Below are 25,399 nucleotides of genomic sequence, written 5' to 3'. Positions count from 1 at the left end.
CCACCCACTTCCCTGGTGTCTCAGGAACATGAGCGCCATGGTTTTCTTGATGGGAGCAGGCCATGGAGGCCAGCACAGATGGACAGAGGCGTGGCCCTGAAGCTCCATGGCAGGACATCAAGGGTAAGCTGGCCTACCCACAGGTCCTTCCTGCACTGCTTTCTCCCTTGGAAGATCAGCTCAGCCATCTCCCTCCTGACCCAGTCCTGCCCTGACCACACGCACAGAGCCGTCATGGGAGACCAACAGAAGTCATCTGGAACGAAGACCTAAAGGTCACTCGGACAGGGCCCCACACCCAGTCCCACAGGCAGTATGTCATCTGCATGGAGTATGAGGGCTTGGGTGGAGGCAGTGTCAAGTTACATCTTAGGCCTAATGGGTCTCCTTGTCCCCAAAGAGCCACTGTGTAGCAGTATCACACCAAAGGCCATGCTAACAAGATGCCTATGCTTACTGGGTTTGCTGTGTACAAAGCTTTGTCACATACAGAACCCTTGACTCTCCCCCACTCTGAGGGACTGGGCAGATATTGTTCCCATTTTGAAGAGGAAGCTGGGGCCACTTGGCCAAGGTCACACTTCCTAAGAGGTAGAGCTGGGGGATGCAGCAGTCTGCCCCTTTACCCCAGAACTTCCTTTTCTGCTATGAAGACATTAAGTTCTCCTCAGCCTAAGCAAGAAACTACAAACCTTCCAGCAGTGCTCTGCTCCTCTGAGGAAGAATCAGGGATTGGTACATAGCTCAGAGGTAGAATACCTGCTTAGTGCACACACACACACACACACACACACACACACACACACACACACACACACTCATACAGCCCTCCCTAGGTCTCCTATCATCTGCCTCCACACCTCTAGTCCTCCCACTGGTGCAGCTAACCTGTCATTGGGTCCATCAACTTCCTCAGTGGGCTTCTATACCCCTTGCATTTTGACCCCCAACCCACCCCTCTGCCTGAACACCCTGTTCTTCTAAGTGACCTTCACCTTATCTTATCCCTTCCTTTTTATTCTACTCCGGAAGTGCCCTGGGAACTGGATAGCCAAGTCTCCCGTGGCTTCCCTTCAGTTCTACAGCTCTGCCCCTAAGTTCTACAGTCAAGATGCCCTTCCAGACTTTCTTGCCAATGCCCCTCCTCAGAACACATACCTGCCAGCCTCCCCTATACTCTTGGTCCTCTTTCTTAGCTCTTCTGCTCCTTCATGCAAAGATCCATTCTCTAGTATGCACAGAACTCTGACTGGAAGAGCTGTGAGGATATAAGGCACCATTGAGATGTGGAGGATGTTGGTATGCTAGGTCATGAAGCGAGCTGATGAGTAAGAAGGATGTGACTACCAGGGGAAAGTCAAGAGCAGAGGTTTAGAAAAAAAGAAATGTTCTCAGGTCCCAGAGACAGAGCAACCTCCATCCCTGACCATCTTCAGGTCTGTCCTGGGGGCAGTAGCCCCAGAGCACTCCCTTCTCTGAGCTGACCTGGTTATCTCCTGCTGCTCTGTGCAAGTCTGTGGGCATACAGTTCAGGGAACCCTGTTCTTTGGTTCAACAGCCCTAGCTGGATAAGCCTTCTACAAGGCAGGAAGTAGGCACTGCCAAAGGTACTGTTTTATTGTCCCCTTGTGTGGCTGTCACATGTTCCCCACACAGTTGGTTTCCTTCCCAGGACTAGAATTCCTCATGAAGGCCTGCAGGAGCACAGGGCTTTCGAGCTGGGCAGCTTCCAGCTCACTTTTTCTGAACTGTCACCAAAATGCACAATGTTTGGAGCGGCCTATGCCAGACTTCTCTGTCTTCTATGGCTGCATCCTAACTAGAGTTAAGCAGACCAGAGCAGGATCAACCAGGCCCTCTAGGAATGCAGACTCAGAGTGGAAAGACCTCGATCCATCTGAGCAGCAACACACAGGACCTGCAAGCCTTGGACAGGAGCAGCTCTAGCAGAGGAAAGCCAACCAGGAGCTGAGCCACAGAGGGCCAATTTCCCTTCTGTAGCTCTTGCCAAATTAGGCTAGATTCAGTTGGTTTGCATTACTTGCGATCTGGGGGTCCTAATATAGCTAGGGTCTCCCTTTTAAGTTTTTCCAAGAATACAAAGCAGGTGCTCCACAAATGGTTGCTAAATGAAGGAAAACTGGCCCCAGATTTGAGCCTTCCCACTCCTGCCAAAGGCACCACTGGACCCCACAACCGCATGTGAGGCGAGCAGCTCAGCCCCAGGCTGCTCAAATTAAATGCATGTTCCTCACCCAGAATGCCTCACATCCTCATTCTCATCTCTTCTTTGGGGCAAATCAGCACTTAAAGGAGAGGCAGCAGGAGAAGGCCAGAAATTACAGGCCTTCGGGGCACAGGCCAGCAGGGCAGGCTAGAGCTCCTGCAAACTGTACCATCATGACTGTCCTACCCTGACATTTCTGATCTGCTCAGGATGACTACCAGTCTCTAAAACCAAGGACAATATCAATGTGTCATTAGTCCCAGAGACCAAACATAAGGCTAGACCCAATAGTACAATGACTGGAAGACACGTTGGAGGGACATTTGTCTTCTAGTTTTCAAAATGTGCCCTTTGTAGACCCCAAGGACCTAAGTATAGTCTTTGAGGACCGTTTTCTCTGGCTTCTCTCAATGCAGTGTCCATTTGGTTGTATTTACTACTTCTTGTCACTTCCATCTGCAAGAGTTTTAGTAGTTAAAAATGTTTTAAGAATCCTGGACCAGACCAACGCCATGATTCAGATGAGGAGTCAGAGTTTCAGTGCCTTGTGTGGTGGACACAGGAGACTTGCCCTGGGATGCTACTGTCATACCCCATTCCCACCAGACAGCTCGGTCTAAGGTGACCCTGACAGCATCAGCGGAAGGGTGATGCTAAATGGCCTGACAATGTGGGGTTGTCCTGATGCTGGTCCTCTGCTATATATAGTTTCTCCCCTGAAATGACCTCACATAGTAGAAAGGTCTGTGCTGTGGCAAAATTTGGCTCTGTGTCCATGAGTCTGGAGGAGGGCAGCTGGAGAAAGCATGTGGCAACTGGGAAAGAGTCCTTGGGAAGATGGCTGAGTTATATGAAGTGGCAGCAAGCGTTTCAGACAACTCTGGTGAAATTCTTGTCGTTGACCCCTGACCTCTGGGGGACTGGAGGTGTCAACCTGACATTTATGAGGTAGATGAGTGATTAAATCAGTTCCAATTCTGTTTTTAAACCTTTTTTTAAAAAAGATTTACTTATTTTATTTTATGTATATGAGTGTTTTGCTCATATTGTGTGTCTGTGAACGATATGGATGCCTAGTGCTCTCAAAGGTCAGAAGGGGCCAGTGAAACTGGAGTAACCTACGGCAGTGAACTGTTTCATGGGTACTGGAATCTGCGAGAACAAGTGCTCTAAACTACTGAGCCATATCTCCAGTCCCAAATCTTTTTTTTTTTTTAACTTTGTAATTATATTTATGTACAGAAAACTTAAGTGTACATTTAACCCAGCTTAGTGGCGAGTTCTTTAGCCTTTGCCTTTTCCAGCTTGGCAATGCGAGCCACAGACTTAGGACCCAGGACGTTGCCTCCCCAGTGGCGGCGGATCTCGTCATATCTGTCATTGTAATTGGTCCTAATAGCTTCCACCAGCTTAGCCAGAGCACCCTTGTCTTCCGAGTTCACCTGTGTGAAGGCAACAGTGGTGCACGTCTTCCTGTGGACCAGGCGCCCCAGCCTGGCCTTTCCCTTGATGATGCAGTAGGGCACCCCCATCTTTCGACACAGGGCAGGCAGGAAAACCACCAGCTCAATGAGGTCTACATCATGGGCAATCACCACCAGCTGAGCCTTCTTGTTCTCCACCAAAGTGGTGACTGTAACCCCTGCTCGGAGGACAGGGGGTCTCTTAGTTGGGACGTCCCCTTTGCCAGCAGCTTTCTTCTCAGCGCGGGCCAGCAGCCTCTGCTTCTTCTCCTGCTTTGTCTCTGGCCTGTACTTGTGGGCAAGCTTAAGCAGCTGAGTCGCTGTTTGCCTGTCCAGGGCCTGGGTGAACTGGTTGATGGCAGGAGGTACTTTGAGCCGCTTATAGAGGATGGCTCTTTGCCGCTGCAGCCTGATGTAGCAGGGCCATTTGACAAAGCGCGTGAGATCTCTTTTGGGCTGGATGTCCTGCCCAATGCCGAAGTTCTTAGGCCTTTTCTCAAACAAAGGATTGACCACTTTTTTGGCCTCTTGTTTCTTGACCACGGCGGGGGCCGGGGCCACCTTCTTCCCCTTGGCCTTCTTTCCTTTGGGCATCTTGCTCGGCTGGAGGAGAGAGCAAGTCCCAAATCTTAAATGCTAAAACCACTGAGTGTGACAGCCTTCAGTCCTACCTGCTCACCATGCCAGGTGACTCTTCCCAAGTCACTTCATATGTCTGCTCCCTTGAACGCAAACCAACAGGAGCTCCCATTTATCCAAACACCTGATCACTATGCAAGATCTTCTATACTCTTGGTGTAGAAGAACGAAGAAAGGGGTGAGGGTGAGGAGCTAAACATCAAAGGGACTAGAGACTCTCCAGGTGGCAGGAATACAAAGATTTCTTATTTGGTCTTTTTGCATTGTAATTCACATTTTTATATGAATAAACCCTAATTTTACAATGAAGAAAATGTTACTGTTTGTTTCTCTACCACCTGAACCTTTTTTTCCAGTCACGAACCTTTCTACAAACCACGCCCATTTATGCCTACTCTGCCCTATTCTAAAGCTACCCCAACTCCTGCCCTGCATGGAGGACCTTAGTTGTCTCCTTTGGAGATGATGCCTGAATACCTTGAGTCCCATCTCAACTTGTCTTCAATGTCTATACATCGACTTTGTCTCATTCAAGCCTTGTCCACACAGATGCTGTTGCAAACACTACCCTGTCTTTGTCTCTGCTCCCTCCTCCAGGCAGTCCTCCATAAGCCATCACAGATGATATGATGGACGAGTATGCCATGCACACCTGTTTGTGAGGCAGGACCAACTATTGCAAATGACGCAGCAAATAGGGTCATATTTCCTATCTGGTACCAGAGCATCAAATGCACACCACGTCTATACTGACCAGTGCCTTGGGTCCCCTGTACCCCAACTCATTCTCACTCAGGGTTAGGGTTGGGTTGGGAACTCCCACAATACCAGTCCCTGTCCCTTGATGGATGTATCTGGACAAGCCTGTCGACCTCGCAGGTTTTGGAAAATTATCATTTCCCCTCTAGAGCTGAGGCTATCTATTGAGACCCAAACAGGCACAGTGTAGTGGGCACATGGAGAATGGGGCCTAAGGCTGCAGCTGCTTCTTGGAAGCAGCCTCTGGGTCACAGCCCTCACGCCAAAGGGAAGGTGCTGTCGAACTATAGCAAGCTGAATTCCTGGCCCAGGCCTTCAGGAGAAATAGGCCTGCCGGTTAAGGACCAGGCAGCAAGGCCCTGCCTCTTCCATCAGGAACCTTGAACTGAAGAACAAAGCTGGGCTCAGCTTCAGAAAGGGTTGGCTTCAGGTTACAGGCATTCCCTGGAGAATGTGGCTGCCCTCATCCCTTTGTGTTTTGCCTTTTGCTAGTCCATCCTATCTCTAGAGAGACCCCAATAACAGGGTAAATAAGAGGAAATTGTAAAAGGATTCTGGTAAACCATGTAAAAGTCACAGTAGCAATACATTTCTAGCCAAATAATCAGCCAATGTCCTCAGCAACCAGACCCGAACCAGGTCATGCCAGGAATATCAGAGAGCCAGACCCAGATGAGCTCTGGGTTCTGTGGAGCAGCCTTGAGGGTTCAGAGCACAGGAAGTGCACAGAAGTTGGCCTTGGGCATAAACTGGCTGTGCAGAGCACTGTGGGCTCCCTTGGGCACTGCCACCCCTAGGTCCCTTGGGAATCCTGGTGCTGTGAACTATGGATGTGCCTGGAGGGGTAGGTGTGGGTAGGAGAAAACTCAACATCCTGCACGTTATCATACTGTACTCCCTGAGGAATAGGAGTGAACCCTTTTGCCTGTGCTTCTCACATCTGGCCAAAGGGGAGGTTAGTGGAGTGGTCAGGTACCACTATACAGCAGCAGTAATTCTGCTTGCCAGGGTCCTGTTCACAGCCAGCACCAGCAGGGTGAATGCCTGACAGGCACCAAGCCCTGGCTTAATCCAATCCTTCGAAGTCTTAGTTTCCTCACTTGTTGGGCCTCTATTAAGTGGAAGTGACAGGCCTACACTGCGAGACCAATGCGAGGACTAAAGGCTGAATGTTAACTACCGGGAACGGACTTACCATGAGTGTGGTAGAGATTAACACTCTACCGACTTTGGTACAGGGATTCCTGCAGCTCTGGGGCAGGGCTTGGGAAATAAAACAGTGTGTGAGAAAACAGGGTGCCTTTGCTAGGACAAACAAAACAGCGATGTTGTGTGTACTGTCCCATGTCACAGAGGTTAAGTGTAGCCTGCCCCAGATGCTGAGATGGTGGCACTGGGAGCACGGACCTATTAACATTGTTACAAATACACGTTCTGGAACATTCAGGAGCTTTAGCAAACTGGCAGAAGCAGGGTACTGTTTAGTCATGAGTGGCAGTGACGTCAGGAAACCAGCTATACCTGTTTAGAGACCAGTGAGCCCTTTGCTGAAATGGAAGGAAAGCAGGTAGAGTGGAGAAGGAACCCAAAGCAGGAGGATCAAAAGGAATGAATGGTCTAAGTCCAAATCCTTCCATTTTGTACTGCATGAGCCCCCTTCCATTTCTCACACAGTAGTTAATGTCATGAGTGCGGAAGCCCTCACCTGGGGTGGGGAGGGCACCTTTTCAGGACGATCACACAAGACAGGTGTAAATGCATACATACTACATGTAATCCAACAGCATCACCCGATCGGTGGAAGAGGTTCTGGGGAGGGGCACTGCATGACCACAGTTGGCCTGCATCAGACAAATGAGCAGAAGCTCCAAGAAAGAAGGAAGCCCCAGAGTCTGAGACAGGCCAGCCAGTTTGGAGGTAGGCCTCAGCAAACTGAGTGCCCTCCCCAGATCTGACCTACTGAACAGGAACTGTCTAGTCTGTTTGGAGGTAGCCTAGAACAGCCGCTGGCTGCTGCTGAACTCATCAGCAAGAGCGGCCGGCCGGGAGCCCTGCCAATGATTTGCTACTAATGAGAGCTGAGGTTCTCAAGTTTTTGTGAATGATTCACATTTTAAAAAATGAAGCTGAATTCAAGGCTATCTCCATAATAACATCACTGTCTGGCAACTTGCTTACAATTTGCCTTCCTGAATAAATGGAATTAAAAAGAATGGTAGCCAATCCTAGAAACAATTGAGGAATCGGGACTCACATTTGAACATCAGTTGGTTATCTTGGTGGAAGACAGCCACCAAGCAGAGAAGTACTAGTAAATAATAACTAATTTAACTGCCGGTTTAATGTGCCCCAGCACATTCCTTTTTTACCCAGCGTAGCTCACTGAATCCTCATTACCCTCTAGGGTAGGTACTGCTCTTCCATTTTACAGATGAACAAACTGAGAGCCTAAAAATTAAAAATCCAAATTACCTTACCCTAGATTACAAAGCTGATGGGCTAGAGGATCTGGGATAATAAAGATAAACACCAAATGAATAAAATGTTTACGAGTTTCCCGCCACCAAAAGAAATCTATCTCATAATCTCCCTCCAGAGAACTCTAGTATTTGTGAATGAAAGAAAATCACAGCCAGTCTTACTGTACACTCAAAAGAAAGGATCAGAAGGTGACCACCAGCCCACGTCCCAGGTCAGAGCAGGAGTTATGCTCCGTTCCTTTCGACACTGGGGAAGACAGTCTTCACAGGACCAGGTGCTCTGCTTGGTTATATCTGCAAAAGCCCGGCACCATTCTCTAAAATGGGTGTGAGCACTCAGCTGTCACTCCCACTCATCATCACACTTAACCTAGTGACTCTAAATAGTCACCCTGGTCTCCACTTTCCTGAGGCAGAAACTGAAGCGGGGCTGGAGAGATGGCTCAGCAGTGAAGAGCACTGGCTGCTCTTCCAGAGGTAGCACGTGACAGCTCAGAGTCTGTAACTCTAGTTCCAGGGATCCTACCTCTTCTTCTGCCCTCCCTGTACACCAGTACACGAACACACAGGCAGGTAAAACACAAAACACCCATACATATAAAGCACGCCATGGAGCAAGTGCCCCCCCTCCCAGGCTTCTGATGTTTGCTAATAACCTGGGGCAGCTCAGGGCTCTACCAAGTCTGGGTGCCTGGAAGGAGAGAAGTGATTCCCGCCCAGCCTACCTATCAGGAAGGCTGTGGGGATCCAACAGTACACAGTGGTTGGGAAGGCACTTTGAAATCTACAAAGTGCTGAGAAAGTAAGGGATCCTTCATCTTACTAATCAGAGAGAGGCCTGATCCTGCAAGCACTTACTAATGGGACTCTCCTTTGTCGCTTTCCCTCGGGAGTTTGAGAATAATTCAAAGGCTGCAAAGCTTGGGCAACTCCTTTCTTCAAGTCCCTGGCACCTGGGAGTTGGGGAGTGGGGTTCCCTGGGAGAAGGCAGGGAAAGTAGTCACATTTGCATTCTAATGGCCGTTGTTTCTCTCTCTCTCTCTCTCTCTACAGGATCAGGGTCTTGGCTGGGATTCCACTGCCTCCAGCACTAAGCCCTCAAACAGCAGTCCAGGCACATCTATCAAGTACCTACTATGTGCCAAGAGGATGATGGCTTGGCTTTTCTGCCTGTGAAGGCATGGTCTGGGGCCAGGAAACCAAACAAGGCAGAACCAGAAACAGACGGACAGAGGAAAGCTCTCATGGAGTTGTATAGCTCTCAAGGCTGTCAGCCTAGGTGCTTCCATGAGCTGGACAGGGCTACAGCAACACACATACTCTGTGGACTTGGAATTAGAGTCCAGGGCCTTCCCAGGAGGTAGTGGCACATGTCTTTAATCCTAGCACTGAGGAGGCAGAGGCAGAGGAATCTCTGAGTTCAAGGCAAAACTGGTCTACAGAGCAATTCCAAGACAACCAGGGCTACACAGAGAAACCCTGTCTTGAAAAACAAAAATAAACAAAAACCCTAGAAACAAAAAGGCAATGATGAAACCTGTGGTGTGTATAAAGCCTGGGCTCTGAGGTCTCAGCTAATCAAGGCTCTGTCCGGCGGTGCAACAAGCTGTGTGTTCTTAGACAGCATTACTGTCTCTCTGGGACTGCTCCTTTACCTGTTTAAAGATGATGGTGGCAGCCCCTGGCTAATAGGACTCACCTGGATCCTGCACCTGAGGCTCCTGGAACATGGTGCGCCCCAGATGACCTGCTAGCTGCAACTCTTGAGTTCTCAAAATTAACCCCGCAGCCTGTGGGCTCACTGTCAGACACAGGCTGCTTGCTGACTCTCAGACACCCAGGCTTAGGCGTTTAGAAATCCACTCTTCACTCTGCTCCTAGAACCTGCCTCATAGAATGAGCAGCAGCAAGTGTGGAGCCATTCCACCACTGTAACCATATGGACACTGCAGAGGCTCCAGTCCCTGTCCTAATGGGCTGTCTTGAGGGCAACAAAAACCAGGGTCGAGGATGGTGCAAGTAAGACGCACACAAGCTCAGTCTCTCTCTCCAGTGCTCTGAAAGCAAGGGAGATCCTAGCCTTGCAGAGGGGTTGGGGGGGAGAGGGAGGGAGAGAGAGAATATGAATATATAAGAGTATATGCATGGCTTTGTGAGGCCAAGCAGTTCACCATGTAGCCAAAGCCCCGGGACACACCCTACCTTCCCCCATGGGAACCATAGGTCTACCCCTCCTGTCTGCCAAAGACTAGTGGCTGCCTAGGCCTGAGTAAGGTGACATTAGGAGCCAGATGAATTATCAGAATACCAAACTGTATCTTTCCCAACCACCAGCCATGGAGTTAGAAACCCAGAAGCCAGCCAGATTCTTTCCAACAGAGATGTTAGCCTCCACCCATGATCAGGAATACCCCTCAGGTTTCAAGTTCCAATCTACTGCTCTTTTTCTAAATGTTGTGTTGCCCAGGACACCAAAGGGGCTATCTGAGCCCAAATGAAATGTCCACTACATGAGAAACCATTAGGGTGGATATTATAAAAATACAGAAGCAAAATAGCAGGACAATTAGGTGCTATTTCTACTTTTGAAAAGACACTTTGGCACATGCTACAATCTGATGAATAGTGAAAATATTCTACATAGGCCTGAGGCCACAATTCTGGAATCCCAGCACTTAGAAGGCAGAGGCAAGACACTCAACAAATAGGAGTTCACAGCCAGCCTAAACTCCATAGCAAGTTTCAGCCCAGTCTGAGCTACAGACTAAGCCCACACCTAAAAACCAAAGGGGCATGGCTAAGTGGTACAGCACTTGCTTAGCATGCGTAAGGCCCTTAATGCCATTAAAACTAAAGTACGTTTTATGTTACATGTATGGTTAGCCGTTGGGGGAGGAGAGTGTTTGCTTTGTTTTGTTGAGACAGTATCTCATGCTTGCCTCAGACTTGCTATGTAGCCTAAACTGACCCTGAACTTTTCATTCACGTGCTTCTACTTCCTGAGTGGCCCTATTAACTAGGCTGCTTGTTAAGGGGTAAAGGTGACCACTAATTCCCAGGAAGAAGATTGAGCAAGGTTGTCAGTGGAAACATGGGCCACAATACCTTGGCCATGGGACCACATGGGCAGGCGTCCTCAGCTCTAAGCCTCAGGGGTCTCACATTGTTAGATGCACAGTAATAGGCAGAACGGCTCACCGTTTCCTTCTGCTCCATCACTTTTCTCGCCAGCCAGCGCTCTCTTCCTTCTGATATAAAGCTTTAGAGAAGACCTGTTGGGGTCCCCACTCCCAACAAGCAGGTGCTTTACACATGCAAGGTGTGACCTCAACCACCAGTTACACAGCATTCTTTATACTACATCTGTCTTACTCAGGAGAATCTTACTCGTTTTAGTGATTTCCATCCAGAAATAGGTTTTAACTAGATCTTTTATAGTTTTTCACTTTAAAAAGAGTAGCCTTCAGTGATCTAAAAGGAAAAAAAAATCACTGGATATGTCTTTGTAAAAATGCTGTAGCTTTGAAAAGACAACTTCTAAATTCACAAAGTCTCCCTTCCACCCAGGATCTTGTTTCAGTCTTACAATCTCTCTCAGAGGTCTCCATAACACTGACAGGGAAACTGAGGCTTACAGAGGTCAAGGGGCTTACCCGACACCACACAAACAACTACAATAGAGAAAGGAGAAAAGCCTTTCCCTCCAATGTCAGAGGAAAGCCTGGATTGAGACCAGGAAGCATGAAAAGGATGTAGAATTGTTTAGCTAACTTCACCCTCACAACCTCTTGCTGCAGTAAACTAGAAACAGTGTCATATATGTACATACGTGTGTACAGCTTATATATGCATCTATATAGAAAGAGAGGCTCAACCAGGCATGAAGCAAATGACCTGTCCTACAAAACCAATCATGAACATAACAGAGACTAAATGCTCCTCCTTTTGAATACATTTGACCTTGACTATTCCACACTTGGTGACCTCATCGCAATCAATGCTTGATGGGGTCCATGCAGTTTTGATACAAGCTGCATCATAGTTCTGTGACCGAGGTAGGGTGCAATACGCCTTTGTTCTCCCTTTTAATAGCTGAATAAGAAAAAAGGAGGTAAAGAAAAAAGACATCAGCTCTAAAATCCTATGATTCTAAAAATGCTCTACCAAGTCAATGGTGAAGAGGCCTGGAATCCGCCTCGATTGACTTCCTGCCTCACATTCTACAGGGCCACCTCTTCCCCACCCTGTGAGTTACAGACTACGAACACAGGGTGAGCCTGCATACATCAAACAGCAGTGCTCCTGCCTGGTTGGGACCTTCGCAGGGGTGCTGTCCTAAGAAGCGCTCTGGCTTCAGTGTCTCTGTCTCCCAGCATGAGGCTCCCACTGGGAGTCAGACCCCAGGCACTGGAAGCCATATCCACTCCTGGGGAAGGAGCGTGCTGGTCCTAGGTTATTCAGGTTGTAGCCCAAGTCCTTTCCTCTAACACAGTCCTGCTCTAACACAGGCAGGCTCGTTTAGATTTCCTACAGATCCTATCTCTGCTACATATTAATTCATTCCAGAAAACTGATTAGGCACCCACCATGTTAGGCACTGCTGTTGGTACTGAAGACTAAATTTCTGACTACACAGAGGAAGAGGATCCAGTCAGCATTAGGTGATGCTGTGCAGTATGGAGGAAAACACAATAGAGAAGGGAAATAGACAATGCCAAGAAAGGAAGAGGGGATGCTTTTCCAGAAGAATGGCCTGGGAGAGCTGAGGAGAGGATGGGACCACTTCAGACTCCAAGGGGCTGGGAAGAGGAATAGCAGGCGCCTAAAGACAGGTAAACGGGTGCCTCGTAGTCCACCAGCAGGATGCTGAGGGAGCTGGAGAGTCACAGGAAGGGCTGAGCAAGGGAGTCACGAAATCTGACCTACAGGTCACACCATCACATTGTGTGCTGTTTTACAGTCTGTGTGAGACAAAGGAGGAAGCAGGAAGGTCAGCTGAGAGGCCGATGATGCCTTGCTTAGCCAGGGTCAAAGTGGTACAGAAGGGAGTGTGTCGGGTGCAGATATACTGAGGGCAAAGCCAGCAGAACTTATTGATTAAATGGATATGGAATTTGAGACAAGGGAAACGGGAGATTCGGAGGCCTGGACAACTAACTGAAGAGTGAAGTCACCAATAACGGAGACAGAAACAAGTTGGAGGGTAGGAGAGGAGTGGGGACTCAGTCTGGCTTGGATGTGAAACTGTGGGAAGCAGAGGTATGGGACAAACAGGAAAACCTTCAAGGCTGGAAGTGGAGAGGATGGGTTGAGATTATAACCAAGGGAGTCACTAGTATATATAACAGCTAACTATAAGCAATAAGCATGATCACATGGGTAATCATGTCATTTTCTTGTGTTGTCTGTACCCCCAAGACTGTAAGCTCTGTGTGGCCAAGGACCATGCCTGACCACAGTCAGCAAGGTGCCTGGTCATCAGCAAATATTTACTGAGCAAATGGAGAAGCTGCTCAATTACTCCTTTAAGACTAGCCACAGCCCCACAAGAAGCAGACTCCTTGCAACCACAGAGCCAAGCCCAGCCAGGCTGAAACAGGGCCCGGGGCTCTCCCCTCTGAGCTTCAGAGCCCAGAATGTAAGTGGATCCACCTGGCACATCACAGTCAGACATTTGGGTTTCGGCCCACATTCTCACAGGGTGGGGCCTGTTCTGCCACCTCCACTTCTCTCTGTCACGGCTGCAGACCCAGTTGCTTCACCCAGTTCCTGGGCAGGATACTGATCTACCTGAGGTGCTGTGTGGGAAGTACTCTCCACAGGAGTAAATCCTCAAGTAGTCTTCGAAGCACCCAGGATAGCCAGGATCTAGAGAAGGGGAAGCTGAGTCTATTCAGGGTACGTTCGGAGCAACAATTAAAGAATAACTCTCGGGGCTAGAGAAATGGCTCAGCGGTTAAAAGCACTGACTGCTCTTCCAGAGGTCCTGAGTTCAAATCCCAGCAACCACATGGTGGCTCACAACCATCCGTAATGGGATCTGAGGCCCTTTCCTGGTGTACATGAAGACAGTTACAGTGTACTCATATAGATTAAATAAATCTTAAAAAAAAAATAACTCTCAAAACTTATTTTAAAATACATTGGTTTCTTTGATGTCTGTAATTGTTACTACCCAAAGAAAATGTAAAACATCACTAAACAACGAAGAGTACTATAAATGCAGGATATTCCTTTTCCCAATCATTAGCATTCAAATGAGCTCCAAATGGGAACTGCAGCAAATGGGGCAAGAAAATCATACTTATTGTGGGGCTCGTAGGTAGTTTAGCAGTCTTGCTGCTATTCTGGAAAACCTGAGTTCAGTGCCCAGCACCCACAACTGGATGGTTTACAACTGCTGGTAACTCTAGCTCTGGAGAGCCTACACTCTTCTGGCCTCTGTGGGTACCCATAGACACAAGCACAATACACTTAAAATAAAAATAAATCTTAAAAATAGTATTTTCCTCTATAAAAAAACAAAAACAGAAGCAAAAAAAAAAAAAAAACCAAAAACCAAAAAGCAGTGACAATCAGGCCAGCAAGGTGGCAGTGGCTGAAGGATCCTGCTACCACTACTGAGCACCTGTGTTTGTGACTGCCACAAACTACATGGTAGACAGAGAGAACCAACTAAGGCCAAATGTCCTCTGACCGAGATTCTGTGACCAGGGGCACTGAGTCCGTTTCATTAATGACTGAGAAGACAGAACTAAGGACAAAGGGTACCATTCTGAGGTACATTTCAGTGCAATAACTCCAGTTTGGAACAATCACCTTTAAGAAGACGATTACACAGCACTAGTGGCCTTCAATGACTCTGTCCCCTTCTGACAAGTTATAAATGCAGCTGAGAGAAGCCTGCTGAGGTGCCCAGGGTTAGGGGCCTAGGGTCAGATTTCAGGCTCCTCCTCTTGATTTTCTTGTTTTGTTTTTTGAGACAGGGTCTCATCATATAGCCCTCACTAGCCCAAAACTCATATAGAAAAAGCTGGCCTCAAACTCACTGATTCTCCCGCTCTGCACCCAGAGCACTAGGATTCAAAATGTGTACCACCGTGCCCTACCTCTCCTTCTTCTAAAAAAGGTTTTTCTGTGATTTTGAGTGTGCATCCACACAGAGATGTATACATTGTCCTGAACAGGAGTATGGAAGTCAAAGAAGTGCACTCAGGAGGTCGCCTTCTCTTCCTACCATGTGGGTCTCAAGGATTAAACTCAGGTTTGCTTGACCTGCTGAGCAGCCATCCAGTTCCACGTCTCTGTTCAGAGTTTTGTCCCATTCAGAACAAAAGAAAGCAATAGTTATGGTTCAGTTATGGGGAAGGGTTAGGCACTCCCTAAACCCAGTGTGGGAGATTCAGTTATACATTATAGGCCAGGATTCTACCTTTGAGCCCCCTAGTTCTAGGCATCAGTCTGACAACATGAAACTATGTCCCTGTCAAAAGGTAAGTCACAGATATGCTGGATGCCAAGTACATGCTATGAAGTTAATTAAGAGGGATTCCTCCCCTTGTACCAAATCTGTCATCCATCAGAGTAGCTCTTGGCTTTGGACTTTATGAATAAAACTATTCATAGTAGGGTCCTCAGAATTAAAAGAACCATTCACTAGCAGGCCAAAAAATGTTGAGATATACTTCAGCAAAATGTTTGCATAAAAGATTAAAGCGGCAGGATGAAGTCAAGTTAGCTTTTTACAGTAACTAGTGCTGTGTGCTTCCTCTGTAGGAGCCTCTGTGCTCAGTGCAGACTGGGTGCACACAGAGTTGTGTGAAGGAGGGAGGGAGGGAGGGAGGGAGGGACAGAAACAGACCAACACACAAGGAAAGGACAGAAGCCAGGTCTTCAGGCTTACAGTGTCAGCTGCCGATAGAGGGCTGTGAACTTCAAAGACATGACTAATAATACAGAACAGATAATTGTTAACAAAGTGGCACTGTGGCACTGGTAAGTGTCTGCAGGAGTTCTCAGAAGCTATCTTTCTGCTGGGGATAGGGGCCTGCTGGGCAGGCAGCTTCAGGGGGAGATGGAAATGAGCAGAGAATGGGATACAGATGTATGAAAATGTCAAAAATCAAACCCATTATTTTGTGTGCTGATTAAAAAAATGTAGAGGTGGGACGTGGTGGTAGGCTCCTATAATCCCAGTACTCCAGACTGGAGTTAAAGGCCAGGCTAGGCACATGGCTACACTAGAACATTGGGAGTTATAGGCCAGTCTGTTTGCATTATATCAAGGTCCTGAAGACAAAGAGGATGGGTGGATGAACTTGGGATTTGAAGTGTTCTCTGAAGAATCTCATAAAGTGGAAATGGTCTATGTATACATTAGTGGTCTTAGTGTCAGGGAAGAGGAAGCAATCTGATTCTAAAAAGACCAGGCCAGACTTGTACAGTCTTGAAAGTTAAAGGTCTTATAGAGGTAGAAGGTCCTGAACATAACTGCAGTCTGGACACAGTGGCCTCTAGATGAGTGTGTGCAGGTATGACATGGGTGACTGATGGTGAGCCTGCCCTCCCTGAAGAGCTTGCTGCAGCCTGGGGAATAGCCGGGCTTGAGATGGCTTGGAAAGACCCGAGGATGATCATGAAAGAACTAGCAGGCCACTGTGACTAGCTGACAGAGGCTGAGGACAAGTCAGCAGAGTGCAGGACAGCAGGTAAAGAAGTGCAGAACTTCTTGTGGATGGGTTGAGCCCCAGGATATCCACAGTACCGATGTCTACCTAGACATGGGGTCTGGGAATCAAACTGGTAATTAAGAGACAAGGGTCTTTCTGATGGACAAAGAGTTGACAACTAAGTGAGCGATCTCTGGGAGGGAGTGTACTGAGAAAACCCAGAACATCAAACTGATCCACCGGCACGTAGCAGGTGAGGGTGGGCAAGAAAAATTGAAAAGGAAAGTTGGAGGATACAGGTGCAATTCAGTGGCAGAATGCTTCTGTAAACTCCTGACCCTCAACACTGGAAGAAAAAAACGATAAAGAAAGGAAACCAAGAAAAGGATAGCAGAGATAGAAAGCAGTGCGGAGTTTGAGGTAGGAAAGGGGAGTCAGCCATGAGAACATGCTACAAGACCAAGGACGGAGCATACAATAAATATATAATAATAATAATAAATAGGAAGTATTTGCTGGCGGCTTGACTGAATGCATGAATGAATGAATGAATGAATGAATGAATGAATGAATGAATGAACGAGGAAACAAAAGTCCTTGGTCAGAAGAAAGGCCAGGCTTGCTTTCAAGAGGAATCTGGTAAGTTTTACTCCATCTTCCTATAAAAACGTTTCTGCTTTTCAAGTCATCCTGTCCAGCACACACACATCCTTCCCCGCTTCCCCTTTGGTTCTCCCCATCCTCCTTCCAGTTTACACAAGCAAAACAACACACCTTCAGTGTCAAGGCAGACAGGAAACTCCAACTAGAGTTTCCACTTCATTAACAACTGCGCCTGTGGCTCCTCTTACATAAAGGGGTATGTGGTAACAAGGGGGAAGAGACTGGATTCCAATCCCAGTTGCACTTCTAACTAGCTGTGTGACTTAGGGGAAGCTGCTCAACCTCTCTGGATCTGTGTTTTTACATAAAAGAGAGGTAGATCTGGAAATTGAGACCAGTGTTGAAGGTCTTTTTGTGTTCCACAGTTTATCATTTGCATAAGTTCCTTGCAACATCCCCAGAGAAGAGAGTGCAAGACAGGGAAATGACCCTCAAACGAAGCACCAGGACAGGACGGGTGTATTGAGAAAGTGAGACCGCGTTACTGGAGCTTCGAAGATTACCAGAGAGCAGATCCCATTCTCATGGCTCAGAGGGATCCTATTCCAAGAGCTGAGAACGCTCCTAACAAACACGAAGGCGACGCTCACCCCGCACCCCACCTTTCCTAGACTCCCAGACAGCCAGGAGGTTCCAAAAAGCCCGGTGGAGAGGTGGAGGGAAATAAAGATTTCTATCCTATGGTCCTGCACTGTTTTTGCAAGTCTGATTCCCGCAGACAACGACCTGCAGCCCGTTAATGACACAGTGACTCTCTGGAATGAGCGACTGTGTTCGCCTCGATCGCTCCGACTTCTGGGGACGCAGGCTGCCCACGCCGCGCCCCAGCCGGCCGCCGGCCGACCCCGGCCGGGGCTGCCAGACCAGCGGCGCATTCGCCTGGCCCCCTGCGCCAGCCTCGTCGCGGTCTGGAAACATTTCCTGCCCCTGCCCCCACTCCCCGCTTCCCGGTGGGAGCGAGTTGGCCTCGCAGCCGGGTCAGCGCTCGCAGTTACCCCAACTCGCTTCCCAGTCAGCCCGCTCCAGGGAGGGCCCCGTCTGGCTCGAGAAGCCATGGGGGAACCCAAACGCTGAGCGCCGAGCGAGGTCGCTCAGGAACCCCAAGGTTCGGGTAAGGCAAGGGCCAACTGGCAGCGCGCCGGGACCCCGTTGCCTTTCCTGGCGTTACCTGCTCGCTTGCGGGGGTGTCCCGGAGCAGCCGGCCTCTCCCGGCGCTGTCTCCCCACGCAGTTGCCCATGCTGGCTTCTCAGCCGGTCCCCATGCACCAGAGGCGGCGGTCGGCAGGCTGCTCCACGCTGCTGTCCCGAACCGCGGCGTCTCCGGGTCAACAGCTCCCGCAGCCCGGCATCGGGAGCTCCTGGATCTCCCCTGGGGCGCGCTCTGCCGGACGCCGGCTTCGCCACAAACTTTGCGGGCCAGGGGAGAGGGAGGTGGCCAGGCCAGGGGGGCCCGCGACAGTGCCCGGCCAGAGACCGGCCCGGCTGGAGGGGCGGAGGGAGGGGGCGGACACCGTCGCAGCTACTCCGGGATCACTCGGAGCTCCCAGCTGGGGCCGGCCCCCCGGAGCCTGTCACTCACCTGCCTAACCCCGCCCCGGCCCGGCCCCGCTCCCTTCCTCCCGCTCGGGGTGCCCGCGCCACGGCCGCCAGCCGCCCCAGGTGCGCATGTGACCGACGGCACCGCCCCTCGGGCCGGGCCTGGTTTTCTCATTGGCTTCTCCCAGGGTGCGTACCGCCCCTCGGCCCCACCCAGCCAGGTGCCCGCCCTGCCGTCCGTCTCCCCGGGAGAGCCGCCGGGAATTATGCGCCTTCAACCGCCCCGGCTGCGTACCCAGCAGTCACTTCCCCTCCCCGAGCCGCACCCCGGCCCAGGCCCCGCCCTCTGGGGAGGGGCCGTTAGGTCCCTTAAGGAACCGCCTGGCCCAGAGCCGGCAGGCACGTGACCTGGGAGTGCCCCGCCCCCGAGGCCTGCGCCCAACTATTGGCTGTGGAGGCGCGTGCGCGAAGAGACGCATCTCGTGGCCACACCCACTTCCCCTCCCACAGTCTCTGGCTCGCGTCATGGCTGCCGCCACTGCTCTGGAGGAGGCAGCGGCGCCTATGGGCGCCCTGTGTGGCCTCGTGCAAGACTTCGTCATGGGTCAGCAGGAGGGGCCCGCTGACCAGGTGGCTGCAGGTATGGCAAGCAGCGCCGCGAGGCTTCTGCAGGGGCCGAACCGCAGGGAGCGGCCTCAGCACGGGCGCGCGGCGGGAAGGGAGTGAAGGGTGAGGTGATTGTGATTGGTCCTCTGGCCGCTCGGCCCCCACTGGGAGCGCTACTGCCCTAACTAGTTTGCATCTTCCTTAAAGCCTTCTTTACATTTCGCATCTCTGTAATCCATAGATAATCATTACATTTCTCCAAGAGTAAAAGATTTGTTCAAGGCACAAACGAGCCCGGTAGTGGAGCTGGGACTTGGACTTGGGTATTCAGGTCCAAACCTGGTGCCTGTACCGCAGGACCGCGTTGTTTGCGGAGTGTTAACGTGAGAAGGTCTGTGTTTCAAGGGTTACACTTTGGCCGTCCTGGAAGTAGCGTGCGCTCCAACTGTCTGAGTGGTTGTAATTGGATGGAGGAGGGGAGGAGCCCGTCTGGCTCTAGGTCGGTGGGCGTGTAGGTGACTAGTGTCTTTAAAACTTCACTAGTGTGTCTTAGTAGGCTTTAAGAAAAATTTGTTTATTTTGTGTATGTGAGTACGCTAACACAACGAAGAGGGGATCGGATCTTATTACAGATGGTTGTGAGCCATCATATGGTTGCTGGGAATTAAACTCAGGAGCTCTGGAAGAGCTGTCAGTGCACTTAACCGCTGAGCCATCTCTCCAGCCCTAGGCTTTTTGATAAATTGGATTCATGACTTTTTAATGTCTCATTTTTTTATCCTTCTTCCCAGAGTTCCAATTTTAGGAATCTCTTAGTTCCGAGTTTATCCAGGATTTGAACAAATAAAATTCCAGGGGGCCACCTTAGAATTCTTTCTGAATGGCATTCAGAGTCAGGTTTAAGAAATAGAACACAAGGGGCTGGGGATTTAGCTCAGTGGTAGAGCGCTTACCTAGGAAGCGCAAGGCCCTGGGTTCCATCCCCAGCTCCGAAAAAAAGAACCAAAAAAAAAAAAAAAAGAAATAGAACACAAAATGGATATAGATGTAGGGTTTCTTAAATCACGTTTGGAAGTTCATGAGAGAAGGAGAAGTTTCTTTTGCAAATTGAACAGATTAACTTTTAGAAAATGTGAGAAATGAACTACTAGATATATATTCTGGTCCTTAGCAATCAATAGTCTACATGCACTCTGCCTTTCCATTTCTGAGCACATATTTTTTACCCAGCATGAAAAGAATTGGGGACAAATATACAAATAAGATACTATCTATGGTCACCAAAACATAATTAGTGAGAGAGACAACTGTGTTGTAAGAGGTAAGTATATGGTTGGGAAGCATCAAGGGGGAAAAAAAGCCTGCTATTGACTGGGCTTGGTAATGCATTCCTTTAGTTCCTGGATTTGGCAGGAGGGGGATGGCAAGTTTGCTACAAGCCAGCCTCAGCTACAGTGTGAGCCCCTATCTTTAAAAAAAAAAAAAAAAAAAAAAAAAAAGCCCTGCTTAAGCTTATAACATTTTACAACTTTATCAAGTATAGTCTGTTATGGGGTATTATCAACGCCATTTCCTCCCAGATTTTCCTATGGAGATTTCCCAGCATTTAACAAAATCTAAAGAATTTTAATCTTTATTTATTTATCCCTTTGTTTATTGTCTTTTGAGACAGGCTCTCTCTGGTAGAGAGAGCTTACAGTTCCAGGCTATCCTGGAACTCACTCTGTAGACCAGGCTGGCCTTGAACTCAGAGATCCAAATCCCTCCCTCCTGAATGCTGGGATGAAAGGCATGTACCATCCCTGCCCGGCTTAAAGAATTTTTAAAGATCATAGAATCACTACTTAGAACCTATCACTAACATTTTTTTTTTTAATTTGAATTACCACAAACCTACCCATTTAAACTGCAGAAATTAATACATTAATCTCTAAGTTCCTTATTGAGCTTGTCATTGACTAGTGTTTACTTTTGGTTTATTTGGGGGTAAGATTTAGATCCAATGAACTATATCAGGAACATTGTTTTTCCCAGAGGCATATATTTACTTAATCCCACCCCCATACCAAGGTAAGAGTTACTATCTACTGCTGTCTGTAATTGTTCTTCCACACCTGTGCACTCTGGGAACAATAATTTTGGGTTTTATGGATGCATATCTTAAAAAGATAACTTAAATAACTGCCTTCATCTTTTATTTTTTCATAAATTACATTTTTTTGTTTAAGTCTAAAAAGGGGATAGCCTAAACTATCATCTTGTCCTAGTGTTTCTATTGCCATGACCAAAAAGCAAGTTGGGGACAAAAGGGTATTTGGCTTACACTTCCACATCATAGTCCATCACTGAAGAAGTCAGGACAGGAACTCAAATCTGGAAGCAGGAGCTGATGAGAGCCATGGAGGGTGCTGCTTACTGGCTTGCTTCCTCTGGCTTGCTCAGCCTGCTTTCTTACAGAAGCCAGGACCACCAGCCCAGGGATGGCACCACCCACAATGGGCTGGGTCCTCCCCCACTGATCACTAATTGAGAAAATGCCTTATAGCTGGATCTCATGGAGGCATTTTCTCAACTGAGGCTCCTTTCTCTATGATGTTTCTAGCTGTGTCAAGCTGACACAAAACTAGTAGTACGTGTATGGTTTAAAATTAACTCTGTAGAACCCATCTAAGTGAACCCTGTTGTAATTGATTCCTCTTAATGAAAGGGAGGCTGGTGCAATGGAGTAGTAGTCAGTAAGGTTGAGTGGACTGAAAGAGCTGGATCATATAACCTTGAACTCCAGCAGGAGAGTCTGAGTGGCTTGTTGTAGGTAACAGGCATTCAGCCCTGTAAGCAAGGGCTGTAGAATGAAAGGAAATGTAGGAAGGATTAAGTTAGTATTCTTAGTCTCAACTGATAGAGTCTTTGTTGTCAGGTTGTGGTAAGTGGACGGTTTTGAACTGTCCCCAGAGTACATGCACTTTCTCCAGCCTGAGCCAATCTGCACAATACTGAACAGCCTTCAGTATTGAAGTATGAATGCATCAGCCTTCGAGGCAGCAGCTCTCTCACAAGTTACACATGCAGAAGGAACCCTTTGTGACCATAAAAGAACTGCCAGCTTTGTCTGGCACCTGCTGGTTCCTGCTGGAAATAGTAGTCAGCCCCCAAGAACATGCAGGTACTAGAAAGGAAATGACTTGAAAGCCCAGGAATGAAGGCCCTCAGGCAGGCACTCACTGATAGCCTGTGCTCCGTCCAGCCTTTATTCTCACCAGTGACCTCTTGGACCTTTAGTTCCAGGCGTGAGCCTTTGTTCTCCATTTCCCAAGTGCTCTCTTTCCGGTTCCTCCACCAGCTCTTTCTAAATCCAAATTAGACCTCACAGTCAAGGCCCAGTTAGTGCTCTTCCTCCAGTATTTCCTTGTTTCCTTGGCTTCCCACCCACTCATGCACCCATGAGCAGATTTGTTTCACAGGTGTGTCTGTAAAAGTATCCACATCTGACCCTACCATTTCTACCACGAGTCCCCTGGAACTAGCATGAACACATACACCATAAACTATTTAGGGGCCAGTGAGGTGGCTGGCTCAGTGAGTTAAAATTGCTTGGTATCCTGAGCTCAATCCTCTGGACACACGTGATAGAAAGAGAACGGTTTCTCTGAAGTTGTCCTCTGACCTCCACATACATAAAATGTAAAAAGAAAAGTTTATCTGACTAGAATTAAAGATGCAAGTAGAATCTGTGGGATTTGAGGCCCAGTTAGCTCTTAAGACTTGAAGGGAACCCTAGATGAACCCAGCATTTAGAGCCTGGGGGCCAGGGAAAAAGAGGAAGTAACTTTATCCAAAAACAGAAGCAGGGATATACTGTCCCCCCATCATTAGGGTTAGGGTTAGTTCAGCCTTCACTATATTATAATTTACCATGATTGCCTGAAGAAACCACTATTCCTGAAATAAAATTTTTTTTTTTTTTTTTTTTGGTTCTTTTTTTTCGGAGCTGGGGACCGAACCCAGGGCCTTGCGCTTCCTAGGTAAGCGCTCTACCACTGAGCTAAATCCCCAGCCCCTGAAATAAAATTCTTTAAGGAGTAAAGAATAATTGTAGAGAAACGACTGTCATCATCAGAAAGGCTTTTGTTGTTTTGTTTTGATTTTGAGATAGGGCCTCATGTAAGCAGACTGGCCAAAAACTGCTCGTGTTACTGAGGATGAGTGTGTCCTTCTGATCCAAGTGCCAGGATTACAGGCATGTGCCATACAGTGCTGGAAACGCACCTCAGAGCCTCCTTCATCTGGCAAGCACTTGCCCAACCAAACTACATCCTCATCCCCAGGAATGGCCTTTTTGAGAGCCTGACTGGAACCTATTCCTGGGGGATTCTCCTTTTCGCTCCTGCACTTCTGCCCACAGCACCCCAGCCTGGCCCTCCCTGCCTTGGGCTGCCACTCCAGATTTTCAAGAGGCTGTAGTTCCATCAGACAGAGACCTAATTGTTCCTTGTGCATCCGTGACCAAATAAATCCTGCTTTTGACCCTTCTCCATGCTCCACATGAACTGACTTGGCTGAGGAAAGCATGTAAAGTTAGGAAAGCTAGCAAGGCCATTGTCACACTGAAAACCCTGCACACATTGTAAAAACTGGTCGTCCTATATAGGGAAAGGAACTTATATTTTTCCTTTGTGCTAGTAAAACTACCCTTGGGAAAAATAAATTAACTATTATAGGTTCTCTTACCCCAGGAGTACAAAGGCATAATTGATAGTATTTCTGTGTATTTGGGTTATTTTTTTTTTTTTTTTTTTTTTGGAGCTGGGGACCGAACCCAGGGCCTTGCGCTCGCTAGGCAAGCGCTCTACTGCTGAGCTAAATCCCCAACCCCTGGGTTATTTTTATTTGGGAAAACTTACTGTGACTTAAATTTAGTAGCCCAAGCCCACAGGTGGCTCACATCTATAATCCTATCTTTCAAGAGACTTTACCAGGAAGATTACCATGAGTTATAGAGGCTAGCCTGTGATAAATAGTCGTAGGTCAGCTCAGGCTTTGCCATAGGATGGAGACCCTGCTTTCAAGAACAAAATAAACTTAGTAACCCATTTCCATAAACCAGAACATGTACTCCTATTGTTACTTTTTTTCTTTTTTTCCTATATTACTCTGGGGACACTGAATGGTAGACACTGTTTAAAATGCCTTTCTGGCCCAATAGACCATAGGTTGTTTTTCGTTTTGGGGGGATTTTTTTTTTTTCATTTTTTTTTTTTTTTTTTAAGAACTCTCTGTCTAGCTGGTGTGTAGGCACACTCCTTTAAGCCCAGCCCTCAAGAGGCAGAGGCAAGCAGATCTCTGTGAGTTCAGGGCCAGCCTGGGCTACAATGTAAACCCTCTGTATTTCTGTCTTAAACCCTAACACAGTTTTGCTTTAATGACAGACAGCAGTATTGAAGGAAAACAACTTTTTAAGAATATATAAGGAACACCAAAGAGGAAGAGAGTGATTCTGTTTGGGGGTATCTAAGGAAGGCTTCATAAGTATTGACTCTTGAGTGTATAAGTCTTCAGACCAGGACTGGAACAGAGCACTTCTAACTGGAGGACGAGGACTTCCCATTTCGTGTGACTGAGTGAGAGGACTCCTGGTAAAGGTGTGACTAGACGGCTGGGGAACTACATTGTAAAGGACTTCTGGGCAATGAGGCGAAGTGAGGATGATAAACAAATAATGGGATGTTTCAGATAGGTAATTCCGGGTAAAGTACCAGCAGAATGGAAGACTTTTTATTAACCTTTTTTAAACTTTAAAATACAGACTACTTCATTAATTTGCATGTCATCCTTGCATAGGGGCCATGAGAATCTCTATATCATTCCAAATTTAGCAAGTGAGCTCAAAGACTTTTTAAAATTTTATTCATTTTCATTTCATATGCATTGATGTTTTGCCTTCCTGTATGGTACATGAGGGTGTTGGATCCTCTGGAACTGAAGTTACAGTTGTGATGTGGATACTGTCATGTGGATGCTGGGAATTGAACCCACATTCTCTGGAAAAGCAGCCAGTGCTCTTAACTGCTTGAGCCATCTCTCCATCCCCAAAACCTTTCTTTTAACTAGGTAAAATATACCACTTGAACTGTTGTAACAGAACAGTTCAGCTGCTTTTGTCTAGTCACAGTGTTCTATAATCATTGCTACATTCTAAAAGTTCAATGGTTAAAAAAGTTATGTACAACCAGGAACCAAAGGGGAAGGCAAGCACTGGCTCCTGCAAATTGTCCTCTGAGCTGCACCCAATCACAGCTGCCCCCAACACAAAATAAAAAGAATTTCAGGAACATTTTCCATTGCACCCAAGCACCTCTT

General features: G+C 47.9%; 2 protein-coding genes and 1 pseudogene across 4 annotated transcripts in view; 1 reads left to right on the top strand and 2 right to left on the bottom strand.

The window, feature by feature from the left end:
* Nucleotides 1–18,692, bottom strand: part of Ubtd1 (ubiquitin domain containing 1) — a 53,195-nt gene extending 34,503 nt beyond the window's left edge. The window contains exon 1 of one of the 2 annotated variants that reach the window (XM_032891981.1): nt 18,069–18,692. In XM_032891981.1, the coding sequence (XP_032747872.1) occupies nt 18,069–18,138 (70 nt within the window). In that variant the 5' untranslated portion in view covers nt 18,139–18,692. The remainder of the gene's footprint in view (nt 1–18,068) is intronic. The other variant, XM_032891982.1, reaches the window with a different exon arrangement.
* A 247-nt stretch (nt 18,693–18,939) lies between these two features.
* Nucleotides 18,940–25,399, top strand: part of Mms19 (MMS19 homolog, cytosolic iron-sulfur assembly component) — a 36,949-nt gene continuing 30,489 nt past the window's right edge. For both annotated transcript variants that reach the window (XM_032891979.1, XM_032891978.1), the window contains exon 1: nt 18,940–19,076. In XM_032891979.1, coding sequence (XP_032747870.1) covers nt 18,962–19,076 — 115 coding nt within the window. In that variant the 5' untranslated portion in view covers nt 18,940–18,961. The remainder of the gene's footprint in view (nt 19,077–25,399) is intronic.
* Nucleotides 24,836–24,934, bottom strand: LOC116894894 (annotated as a pseudogene).

Source organism: Rattus rattus, chromosome 2, assembly GCF_011064425.1.
Source record: "Rattus rattus isolate New Zealand chromosome 2, Rrattus_CSIRO_v1, whole genome shotgun sequence".
Lineage (NCBI taxonomy): Eukaryota > Metazoa > Chordata > Mammalia > Rodentia > Muridae > Rattus > Rattus rattus.
The sequence above is the reverse complement of the archived record's forward strand: the minus strand, read 5'-3'. Positions and strand labels throughout refer to the sequence as shown.